At 44.9% G+C, this 13145-nt stretch overlaps 1 protein-coding gene across 1 annotated transcript; it reads left to right on the top strand.

Annotated features, from left to right (window-relative positions):
• The first annotated feature begins 82 nt into the window (after window positions 1-82).
• Window positions 83-11011, top strand: e4f1 (E4F transcription factor 1). The gene is given in 15 exon segments (XM_065010445.1): window positions 83-214; window positions 717-859; window positions 960-1050; window positions 1278-1459; window positions 1639-1759; window positions 1867-2019; window positions 5107-5279; window positions 5568-5807; window positions 6373-6487; window positions 6827-7044; window positions 7300-7498; window positions 7784-7956; window positions 8258-8338; window positions 9692-9960; window positions 9962-11011. Coding segments are annotated over 15 exon segments (2358 nt in total). The 5' UTR covers window positions 83-117; the 3' UTR covers window positions 10065-11011.
• The last annotated feature ends 2134 nt before the right edge of the window (window positions 11012-13145 follow it).

The following is a 13145-nucleotide window of genomic DNA, read 5'->3' as shown; positions in this document are numbered from 1 at the left end:
TTGTCTCTTCTCCCTCCTTCCCTCGTATTGCAGTTTTGTTGTTATGACTACGAGGTCGTAAATCCGCCATGTTTTCTCTCTAGTAGCGTTGCGACAGAGACGGAGAACTCAAACGACATGAATGTAGAAAATAATAATACGGCAGAAACAGTGAGCGAGCAAACGGATCACGGCAACAACATCGTCACAATTCAAACAACTCTCGGAGATGAAGGTAAAGTCAGTTTACGTGCAAAACCAGTCATATATTGTTATTGTCATATATGTAGGCCCACTCCAATTGATTCAATTTATTTAGCTGCTAGCTAGCTTGCTTGGTAGGCGACAAAATAAGGTCGGTTCACTCTAGCTTGCGCCACATCTTTGCTTGCGCTGTATCGGGTCAATGCTATCTATCTAACTACCTAGCTAGCCAACTAGTGTAGGTCGCGCTGGTCAGATTTAGTTAGTTAGCATCCTCGGATTGTAGTTTAACTTTACACGTATCGGTTTTAGCCTTGCCAGCCAGCTAGGCTTGCTAAATATGCTAACATTAGCTAAGTTAGCTGGCGGCTGCACTTGCTACAGTAGCTAGCTAACTTCGCTATGTCAATGTCCAATCATTTGCATTTGTCAATTAATTAGCCAGCCAGTCAACAACATTGAACGTTTTACAATTTATTTTTAAGTGTGTTGTTCTTGACTGTACGCATGTTTTTCACGCATTTCACTTGCAGATGAAGATGTCCACAAGTGCGGACGCTGCCAGTCCGAGTTTTGTACGCTGGAGGCATTCATCCAGCACAAGCTTCAGCAGAACTGCACGCGGGCACAGGAACCCCAGGTGCCCGTCAATAAACCCCGAGATGACAACCAAAAGGTAGGCTTGCCCGGGCAATTGTACACCCGTTACCTACTCAGTTTAGATTGTAGAATTCATAAATGAATGGGGTGATCTGTCAAAACGTTTGTTTGGTCAGGTGTTTGCCCCAGATGGAACCTCTGCTACCTTGACAAGAATGGATGGAAGTGGACTGTCTTCAGATGAACCAGACAAGTCCAACAACAACGGTCAGTCAATGTTCCTTGACTTTTTGCTCTCTGGCACCCTCCAGTATCATCTGTCCGTAACTGATAAGACATTATTTGATTGATTTATGGTTTCTTCTCATGGCAAAGACTTTATATTCTGTCAGAAACCCAATTTCCTCCTGTTTTGACTTTCATGCCCAGTTGAAATGGGTTAATGGGTTAAATTATTTGAGGGGACTGAATTAACCAGCCTTAAGATCTCTCAGGTGAGGTAGAAGTTGAAGGCCACTCCTCTCGAAGTCGCAGGAAGAGGGGTGGCACAGGGAAGGCAACTGTCCAAACAGAGGGGACCGAGGCCCACAGCCCTGACGGTGCAGACAAGCCAGTCTACAGGGTCAACAAAGATGGACGCTACATTTGCCAAACATGTGAGAAGACATTCAAAACGGTGAGTTGTACTGCACCTGTGCTTCCTGTTGATATAGATCTGAGAATGAACCTGTACAGATTATCACTACCTTGTCTAGTCTGGAAGAAAGTTTTGAAATCATGACTGTCAGTGATTTTGTTCTTCCCTTGTTTATGCTCAATCAAACAAACCTATTTTTCTGTCTACCTTTTTTCTAGACAAACATCCTGAGAACCCATATGATCACCCACAGTGAGAATAAGAATTTCCCCTGCGAGCTCTGTGGGAGTGCCTTCCGCACCAAAGGCTCCCTGATTCGTCACAACCGCCGTCACACAGGTACAGTGGACTGGAAGGGGGTGGGCTCAGAATGAGATTTTGCTGCATGTGACATGCAGCTTCGTTTCCTATCTCCATCATCAGTCTCTCTCCCGCTCTTCCCCCAGACGAGCGCCCGTACCACTGTAACCTGTGTGGGCTCTCCTTCAGGGAGTCAGGGGCTCTGACCAGACATCTCAAGTCCATCACCCCATGCACTGAGAAGATCCGCTTCAACCAGTACAAGGAGATCCTCGTCAGCAAGGACGGACAGCAGAAAGGTAGCAGTTTGTCAAAAGATTGAGGGATCATGCATGCATGCATGGATGGATAGATATATGGATAGATGGTAGGATACATACACCACATGACTGAAATTATGTGGACACCTGCTTGTCGAACATCTCATTTCAAAATCATGGGCGTTAATATGGAGTTGGTTTCCCTTTTGCTGTTATAACAGCCTCCAATCTTCTGGGAAGGCTTTTCACTAGATGTTGGAACATTGCTGTTGGGGACTTGATTCCATTCAGCCATGAGCCTTAGTGAGGTCGGGAACTGATGTTGGGCGATAAGGCTGGTGTTCCAATTCATCCCAAAGGTGTTCGATAGGGTTGAGGTCAGGGCTCTGCAGGCCACTCAAGTTCTTCTACGCTGATCTCAACAAACCATTTCTGTATGGACCTCTCTTTGTGCACGGGGGCATTGTCATGCTGAAACATGAAAGGGCCTTCCCCAAACTTTTGCTGCAAAGTTGGAAGCATATAATCATCTAGAATGTCATTGTATGCTGTAGAGTTAAGATTTCCCTTCACTGGAACTAAGGGACCAAGCCCAAACCATGAAAATAGCCCCAGTCCATTATTCCTCCTCCAACAAACTTGGCACTATGCATTCAGACAGGTAGTGTTCTCCTGGTATCCGCCAAACCCGGATACTTCCATCAGACTGCCAGATGGTGTAACGTGATTCATCACTCCAGAGAACGTGTTTACACTGCTCCTGAGGTAAAAGCGGCAAGCTTTACACCACTCCAGCCGACGCTTGGCATTGTGTATTGGTGATCTTAGGCTTGTGTGCTGCTGCTCGGCCATGGAAACCCATTTCATGAAGCACTTGTAACGGATATGAAACGGCTAGCTTAGTTAGCGGTGGTGCGCGCTAAATAGCGTTTCAATCGGTGACGTCACCTACTCTGAGACCTTGAGGTAGTGGTTTCCCTTGCTCTGCAAGGGCCGTGGCTTTTGTGGAGCGATGGGTAACGATGCTTTGTGGGTGTCAGTTGTTGATGTGTGCAGAGGGTCCCTGGTTCGCGCCCGGGTATGGGCGAGGGGATGGTCTAAAGTTATACTGTTACACACTCATGAACAGTTATTGTGCTGACATTGCTTTCAGAGGCAGTTTGGAACTCTATAGTGAGCAACTGAGGATAGGTGATTTTTACGAGCTTCAGCACTCGGCAGTCCCGTTCTGTGAGCTTGTGACCTACCACTTCGCGGCTGAGCCGTTGTTGCACCTAGACGTTTGTACTTCACAATAACAGGACTTACAGTTGCCCGGGACAGCTCTAGCAGGGCAAAAATTTGATGAACTGATTTGAAAAGTCACTGACCTGCCACGTTGAAAGTCACTGAGCTCTTCAGTAAGGCCATTCAACTGACAATGTTTGTCTATGGAGTTTGGATGGCTGTAAGCTCGATTTTATACACCCGTAAGCAACAGGTGTGGCTGAAATAGGCGTATCCACTCATTTGAAGGGGTTTCCACGTGCACTACCAGTCAAAAGTTTTAGAACAACTACTCATTCAAGGGTTTTTCTTTATTTGTACTATTTTCTACATTGTAGAATAATATTAAGACATCAAAACTATGACATAACACATATATGTAATCATGTAGTAACTAAAAAAGTGTTAACAAATCAAAATATACTTGACATTCTTCAAAATAGCCACCCTTTTGCACATTCTTGGCATTCTCTCAACCAGCTTCACCTGGAATGTGTTTCCAACAGTCTTGAAGGAGTTCCCACATATGCTGAGCAGTTGTTGGCTGCTTTTCCTTCACTCTGCGGTCCGGCTCATCCCAAACCATCTCAATTTGGTTGAGGTCGGGGGATTGTGGAGGCCAGGTCATCTGATGCACCACTCCATCACTCTCCTTCTTGGTAAAATAGCCCTTACACAGCCTGGAGGTGTGGTGGGGTCATTGTCCTGTTGAAAAACAAATGATCATCCCACTAAGCCCAAACCAAATGGGATGGCGTGGTGTATCGCTGCAGAATGCTGTGGTAGCCATGCTGGTTAAGTGTGCCTTATTCTAAATAAATCACTGACAGTGTCACCAGCAAAGCACCCCCACACCATAACACCACCTCCATGCTTCACTGTGGGAAATACACGTGCAGAGATCATCCGTTCACCCACATCGCATCTCAATTTGGACTCCAGACCAAAGGATATATTTCCACTGGTCTTATTGCTTGTATTTCTTGGCCCAAGCAAGTCTCTTCTTCTTATTGGTGTCATTTTAGTAGTGGTTTCTTTGCAGCAATTTGACCATGAAGGCCTGATTCACTCAGTCTCTTCTGAACAGTTGATGTTGAGATCTCTGTTACTTGAACTCTGTGAAGCATTTATTTGGGCTGCAATTTTTGAGGCTGGTAACTAATGAACTTATCCTCTGCATTAGACTTTGGGTCTTCCATTCCTGTGGTGGTCCTCATGAGAGCCAGTTTAATCATAGCGCTTGATGGTTTTTGTGACTGCACTTGAAGAAACTTTCAAAGTCCTTGAAATGTTCTGCCTTGACTGATCTTCATGTCTTAAATGACAGTCCATCATTACTTTTTCTTTGCTAATTTGAGCTGTTCTTGCCATAATATGGATTTGGTCTTTTACAAAATAGGACTATCTTCTGTATACCCCCTACCTTGTCACAACACAACTGATTGGCTCAAATGCGTTAAGAAGGAAAGAAATTCCACAAATTAACAGGCACACCTGTTAATTGAAATGCATTCCAGGTGACTACCGCATGAATCTCAAATGTAAAATAGATTTTGATTTGTTTAACACTTTTTTTTTTAGTTACTAAATGAGTCCATATGTGTTATTGCATAGTTTTGATATCTTTACTATTCTACAATGTAGAAAATAGTAAAAATAAAGAAAAACCCTTGAATGAGTAGGTGTTCTAAAACTTGACCGGTACTGTACTTCTGTTTATATGGAAAGAGGGAGATTACTATATGGAAAGATAAATATATGGATAGAAAGATTAAATATATGGATCTATCGGTAGATAAGTAGCTGGACAGGGTAATATATGGTGGACAGGGTATTGATGGTGTCATGTTTGTATTTCAGGAGTAGAGGCAGAGGCCGCCTCATTGGCTGCTCAGCAGGAAGTGGAGCAGCAGGAGGAAGAGGAAGCGCAGGCGGCAGTGGTCAGCGTGGTGGAGACTGACAGCGGAGGACAGGAAGTCATCCACGAGGTCCACTTCCACATGGAGGTAGAGGGAGAAGGGCAGGAACAGCAGGTGTGTGGAGATCTGGATGCTTTCCAGTACTGTAAAATGTCTTACTCGTCTCCTCTCACACCTGTTAATTTGTAGTGATCTGAAATCACAGGATAGGTAAAGGCCATGTTGTGAATGCCTGTCCATTTCTATCACATCAGTGCAGATGAAAGAAAATAGAGAAACCCACCCTCAAGCATTTCCTTTGTATCCCAAATCTCTGATGTTTAATATAACCTCTTTGGATGTTACACATTTTTCCTAGGACCACGTTGGACCCACTTTTCTTGTCTGGTTCCCCATCCCTAGGTTATCTTGGACCAGGCTCAGGCAGATGCCCTGGTGGCCGAGGGGGACAACCTCATCTGCCAGGCCATCATCAACTCTGGCATCGCCCTGGAGGCAGTCACTGAGGAGGTGGAGGAGGCCGAGGAGCAGGCACTGGACGGGATGCCTAAAGAGGTCCTGCAGGTCAGGGACATGGAGGGCAGGATGACAGAGATCCAGGTGATGGAGGAGTGTGTGGAGATGGAGGCTGAGGAGATGGTGGTGAGTTAGTCAATGGGGAATGATAAACATGATGTATACTCTCACCTACAGCAGGAGGTTGATAAACATGATGTATACGCTCACCTACAGCAGGAGGTTGATAAACATGATGTATACTCTCACCTACAGCAGGAGGTTGATAAACATGATGTATACGCTCACCTACAGCAGGAGGTTGATAAACATGATGTATACTCTCACCTACAGCAGGCGGTTGATAAACATGGTGTATACTCCTACCTACAGCAGGAGGTTGATAAACATGGTGTATACTCCTACCTACAGCAGGAGGTTGATAAACATGGTGTATACTCCTACCTACAGCAGGAGGTTGATAAACATGGTGTATACTCTCACCTACAGCAGGAGGTTGATAAACATGGTGTATACTCTCACCTACAGCAGGAGGTTGATAAACATGGTGTATACTCTCACCTACAGCAGGAGGTTGATAAACATGGTGTATACTCTCACCTACAGCAGGAGGTTGATAAACATGGTGTATACTCTCACCTACAGCAGGAGGTTGATAAACATGGTGTATGTCCTTTGCCCTGCCATGTAGGACATATCTGACAAGCAGGAGGATCTGCCGCCGTCTAAAAGTCACAAGTGTCCTCACTGCAGTCGCTCCTTTAAGGCGCTCAACTACCTCCGCTTCCATGTCAAAGGTCACCTCGGTAAGACCACTGTCTCCATTTATTTTTAATGATTTCCTTTAACGATAGTCTCAACATAACCCATTGTTTCTTTACATCATTAGTCAACACACACTCCATAGGTGATCCATTGATATCAAATGATTGGGGTGGTAAGAGGATTCAGCCAAGGTTTCAAAATCAGATACGTCTATATCATGTATTCCCTGTTTCTTACATTTTCTCAAATCTCCTCAGTGTCTCTCTCTCCCTGGGTCGTGTTCATTAGTCTCCAAGGAAACCGGTCTGAAGGGGAGGGACTACCTGTTGCGTTCACTGATGAACACGGCCTACAGTAGCTCATCTGTGTGTTCTCTGCAGGCTGCAAGCCCTTCAAGTGTGTGATGTGTCAGAAAGAGTTCCTGACAGGCTACCTGTTGAAGAAGCACATGGAGGTCCACCTGAGTGAGAGGCGGTATAAGTGTGGTGAGTGCGGCAAGCTGTACAAGACCATCGGACATGTCCGGGAACACATGAGGGCCCACTCGGAGGAACGGCCGTACAACTGCAACAGCTGTGACAAGGGATACAAGACCAAGGTTTGTTCATACTCAACTTTTATTTCAACCAAGGAGGCCGTGAGCAGGCAAAATATTCAGACTGAAAGTTGTTGAATTCGTAAGTTTTATTTAGTCTCTTAACATTAGCAGACTCCTGCCATTTAAGTCAAGTTTCGGGGTGCCTCTTCGTTTGAACGGTTATCTCAGTAATTTTTCTCGCATGTCAGAAGTGAATTGGTTGACTAACAGATGTCGAATAATTTATCATTTTTTCCCCCTCCTGTTTTGTCCCAGAATGCCTTGCAGGTGCACCAGCGGACGCACGCCCAGGAGAAGCCGTACGTGTGCCAGTTCTGCTCGCGGGGCTTCAGGGAGAAGGGCTCTCTAGTGCGCCACATCCGCCATCACACCGGAGAGAAGCCCTTCAAGTGTCACAAGTGTGGGCGGGGCTTCGCTGAGCATGGCACCCTCAACCGCCATTTACGTGCCAAAGGTCAGGATGATTAACACTTGTCTCCTGGGTCATGTATAGCATTCAGATCAATGTCAGATTCATAGAATCCGATGTATCTGGCATTGATCTTATCAGTGATATTAGTGTTACTATTCTTTATGCGTGTACTCCCGACTTACATTACTTTGGATAGGCTGACAATGGCCCTGATTTTTAATTGATGAAGTAATGGATTTTCCATATTAGCCGATACATGTTATTAATTCCACAATTGACACAAGCAAACAGCCAAATAGCACTACATTGATGTGTTTGTGTGTCCAGGTGGCTGTTATGCTGGCCAGAAGGAGGGGTCTGGGGAGGAAGGCATGCTGGTCTCAGAGGAGCAGGTGTCTGCAGACAGCCTGGCCACAGCAGCCATCATGTCAGACGACCCCCACGCTGTGCTGGTAGAGTTCTCCTCTGTGGTTGCTGACACCCAGGAATACATCATTAGGGTGAGACCATTCATAGATGGGCGGGGGGTTATTCTCCTTATGGATCTATTACCCATTTCACACTGCCGAAAATGTGAAAGTAATATGTCCAGACTTTTTGCTGAATTCACTGAATGTTTCAACTTGACCTGGCAGAGCTTTAGGCACCAACATAGACAAGGTGCTGATGTAAACGCAGTTGTTAAACAGAATATTAATCTGTTTTTCTCACAGAAATTAGATCCATCATCACATTCATAAATGATGCTGTCAGTATGTATGGAAGGTTCTGTAGTTCACGTGTCCTGTCTCTTCTCCCCAGGCCCCAGGAGTGGAGGAGGAGGAGGAGGAGGAAGAGGGGCAGGGCGAGGAGGTGACTCTCATCCAAGACAACCAGAATCAGGTCAGTGCTCTGCTCTCCTATTTCTCCTGGAGCCAAGAAATTGTGTTCTAGTGGTTTTAGTGGTTTTAGCTCGCCTCCCTACACATAAACACCTTTCACGGTTTGCTTGGTCATAGACATATATTTAACATGCGACCAAAGCCAAGTTTCCATCCAATTGGTGACAGATTTTCATGCAAATATAAAATCTGCATAAAGAAAATCTGCAGATTATCCACCGGTGTTTCCACCAAACTGACTTGTTGCTGATATCAGTGCACACGTCCTTTTTTTCACCCCCTTTTTCTCCCCAATTTTGTGGTATCCAATTATTAGTAGTTACTGTCTTGTCTCATCGCTACAACTCCCGTACGGGCTCGGGAGAGGTCAAGCACCATGCGTCCTCCGAAACACAACCCAACCAAGCCGCACTGCTTCTTAACACAGCGCAACATGGTGGTCAGCGTGCACTGCGCCCGGCCCGCCACAGGAGTCACTAGTGCGCGATGAGACAAGGATATCCCTACCGGCCAAACCCTCCGTAACCCGGACACCGCTAGGCCAATTGTGCGTCGCCCCATGGACCTCCCGGTCGCGTCCGGCTGCGACAGAGCCTGGGCTCGAACCCAGAGTCTCTGGTGGCACTGCCTTAGACCACTGCTCCACCTGGGAGGCCCTTCAAAATGTCATTTTGTTCGGCTTACTTTTTCATATACCGAATAAAAATCTAAAGTTAAATGTGCTTTCATCTCATTTTCAACTCTACCAAAAACTGTTAAATAGCAAATATGCCTCTGGCACGTGCGCTCTAGCCAACAGCTCTCAGATACATTGCAGGTAGGCTAGTCTACATGATCAGATTATTATGGATAAGAGAGAGAATATTTGTACATGTCAAACGGCTGTCAAGCATCGATCATCATGTCACCAGAATAATAGGACCCTCGCCACCCTGTGAAGTTCATCATAACACAAAAAAATCCAACAACTGATCTGTCTACATTTCAAAATTGCAGTGAAACTTAGTTTCATTCCCCAACTGGCGGGTGGTTTTATTTGGCCCCTGATGTTTTCTGAGCAAAATGTATTTTTAACTAAATGTATTTTGTTTAAAGATTTTCATTGCTGGACATAAGACTGTAAAAACACCAGGAAACCATCTCCAAGTGATTTTAATTTAAGGAATCTGTTCCCAAGTATTCCCACGTGATCATATACAAATATAAGCAGGTCTTGAAATGCTTATGTTTTAGTCAAACATATGTTTGGACTTTTTGTGGTCAATTTACAGTCTTTCAGCCATAGATAAATCAACTATTAGGTAGACATTAATAAGGCATCTCAATACTTATCCCCGCTTTACCCACCTTTCAGATGGGCAACCACATCATGAAGGTGGTGCAGCAGATCGTCAACCAATCACGTGGTGGCATCGGCGGCCACCAAATCATTGTGCGCAATGTCTCCATGGACGAGGGCACATCCATCTCCGACTGTGGCGACACCATCACCATAGCGACGCCTGAGAACCTGACCGCGCAGGTCGCCATGACCCTGGCCTCAGCCATCAGCGACGGAACCCTTCTGGCAGGAGGCGGCGCACTGGAAACGCCCGATGGCACGGTCACCATGGTAACAACATCGGGGGAGCGAGGACATGGTCGAGGTGATGGAACAACAGCAGCAGGAGGAGGAGTTTGTTATTACGTCATCGGAGGAGGTGGAGATCCAGACAGTCATTATATGATTGATTTGTGTTATGAAGTGTCTTATGAAAACTCAGGACTTTGCATGAGTTATGAATACGGTGTGTTTTTATAAGAACAGAATGTCTTATGAAGAGTTTCTTATGAGAACTCAGGACTTTGAATGGGAACATTGGTCTATGTTTGAGGAGTTAGCTTGTATTATGGACAGTTTGCATGAGGACTGTCGTTGTATAAGGTTGAAATATTCTGTTTGTATAAAGTTTGACATTTTATTTGACAGTATTAGTCCATTTCTATTGGGTAAGGATTGCAATCAATTATTGGAAGAGTATTATGTCTTAAGTCACTGAAGTAAGGAGGACTGAAGTGTAAGTTTTACTTGGACAGGAGTGGAGCTGCCTTCATTTTAGTACACTTAACTGTAATGTCATTGGTTGTCAACACTGCGCAACCAATCACAAGGTACGAACAGTAAGCTTATAGTGAGGTCACAGGAGCTCAAGTACTTAAAAGCCCTAGAATGTTCACTGTTTCTGTTACACTTAGACATTACACCAGGAGATGCCAACTTTATAAAATACCCCCCCCCCCCCTTAATTAAAACAATTATACTACCTAATGACTGGAGTTGTTTACCTTGGACAGATTCATTCTAAAATATTCTGTTATGCTTGACCATAGACTTAAAATGCTTTAGTGATTGTTCGTGAGAGTCTCTGGATTGTATTCATTAGGGCATACCATATTAAAACGTTTGGCAACGGAAAAAACTAAATGAGCATTTCTTATTAGACTATTTCTACTCTTGGTTGCCCAGTGAATATGACTGTGATCTGATGCTGTTGGACTGTACTGCTGATATGTGTCTCCATTACACATCACCCTTACAGTAGACGGACAGACTCCTCACTACTGCCAAATGCTGTGATCTATTACTTGACTGGCTCCGTTTGCGTGGAATGAATAAATGCTACTTTCAGTACAACTTTGTATGTCATCTTTGAGAATTGAGTTTCTGCAGAAGACTAAAAGGAATTTCTTTGTCCTGTGGATGAAAAATATACTGTATACCTGACTGAAAAGCAGGTTGAGAAGTGATCGGGTGATTCAGTTATTGATCGATTGATTGGGTCTGGTGTTTACAGTTGCCGTGGGCAACCCAGCAGCTCTCAGTGAGCCCCAGATGGAGGAGCGGGAGTGGATTCATCAGCCTGGCAGATTCAGGACAAAGCATCCTTGCTGCTCACCTTGCCTGTGGTTGTTGTTGCCTTCTGTCTCTTCTCTCTTTACTTTTCTCATTCACTCTTTTTACTCCCATGCTTTTCGCTCACATTCTCTCAAGACTGTCAGAATGAAGACAAATCTTTTCACCCCTCTGGGTTTTTTGTACAGCTGCCCTTTACTCTGAGAGAGTCCTTTGAACTATCATAGATGCAATGGTATCAGGCTACTTGATAAATAAAACAATCCTGAAACAAAACGTATAATTATGTCTTTGGCTTTTTCCTTATCAAAGTCTGAAATCCCCCATAGTCTTCTACTGTAAGATGAACAGGGCATTTTCACATGATGTAATGCCAATGGTGTATTGATGTATATTTTTCTGCAATTGTGTTGCCTTTGAAGTATTTTGTACAAACTATTTTTGGTTGTGGAATTAGGAAATATAATTGTGTGTCCCCCATGGGGGATTTGTTGTCATGCCTGTGGCTAGCAAAGTAAATACAGTAAATTATTAGACACCTAATGAGGATGTCCCCATCTCTACTAAACAAAGCATTGATTCTGGCCCATTGTATTGTACATACATACTGGCATGGTGATCCAGCCATTCATAACTAAACCTTACTCTGCTGACGTTGTGTCCAATCAAAGACACACCTACTCAAACATCACAATCATTTTGTTTCCCTGATGAGTTTCCTCATACTGTATGTTGTTGAACATGATCGTCTCTAGAGATGTATTTGGCAGAGTTTCACATGAGCCATGATCACTGTTAGAACAGAGGACACTCCACAGCTGTAGTGCTGCTGCCTGCATCTCCCACTGGCAACACACTGATCACGATTCCATTGAGGTCAAGTCAGCCCCGGAGGGGTAAACACTTACCAATAGGAAATGGTTTCCTCAGGGCTCATACTGAGGGATACTGCCAAATTTCAAACTGACACCTCACCCCTACTCTTAGACACTAGATCGGAAAGGTTATAAGTGTAAGCAATGTGATGGCTGGTCCACATAACCTATTACAGTGCAAGGTGGAGCTATCACCATATTGCTATCATTTCACATCTACAAGAGTACTGTAACGGGTGATTTGAAATTGAACAGGTCTCACTTTCAGGTAGCCAGTTTGGGGGGGTGCAAGCTTGACGTCAGTGTCTAACAGGGAACCAGGATTGCTCTCGTGCTGATCCTCAGCCAAGGTTCTGGAAGTTACCATCAGGTATAATAGACATTCACCAGCCTTGTTCCTTTTCTTCACCTCAGGAATGTAAGGATGGTATGCTACCTGGAAGGTGTTACGTTTAACCTGTTCCCTCAATCTCAAGTTTCCTAGATGAACCTTGAGGAGCCATTGTGTGCCTACTGCCTATAGACTACAGTGCCTCAACACTGAGGTTGACACGCTCTAATCAGTGAGAAATGTCCCTGGCTGGCTCTCCTCACTGTTTCTGGGTCAGTCCTCAGCCCTTAGAGAGGGCCCCATCTGAAAGAACCAGAGCGAGAGAGGGTAGGAGGAGAGTGTGTGAGAAAGAGAGAGAGGCAGAGGTATTTATAGAAAAATGGGGCTTCGCGCTACCTTTTCTCACAAAATAATCATTAGAGGACAAAGTGTCCCAGTTTTTGTATGGGTGCTCCGCGATAGCAGCTAGCTAGGGCTGTGGGACGGCAGATTTTTACCTGCAATGGGGAGCCTGACTTACAGACCGTCTCCTCTCTCTCCCAGCCTCCTTCTCCTCTTTTTCCCCATATCTCTGGTTCTTTGATCCGTGAAAGGGAGACATCAGCCTACTTGTACGCTGATGTGACCTCTTGAGAGGGTTTGGGTTGTAGGTCTTTATGGGGGTGCTGGAGCTGGGTACAGGAGCCAGAGAGAGGGTAAGGGCGTGACT

The sequence above is a fragment of the Oncorhynchus nerka genome, linkage group LG26, assembly GCF_034236695.1.
Source record: "Oncorhynchus nerka isolate Pitt River linkage group LG26, Oner_Uvic_2.0, whole genome shotgun sequence".
Lineage (NCBI taxonomy): Eukaryota > Metazoa > Chordata > Actinopteri > Salmoniformes > Salmonidae > Oncorhynchus > Oncorhynchus nerka.
Note: the sequence above shows the minus strand (reverse complement) of the source record. Positions and strands in the feature narration are given on the sequence as shown.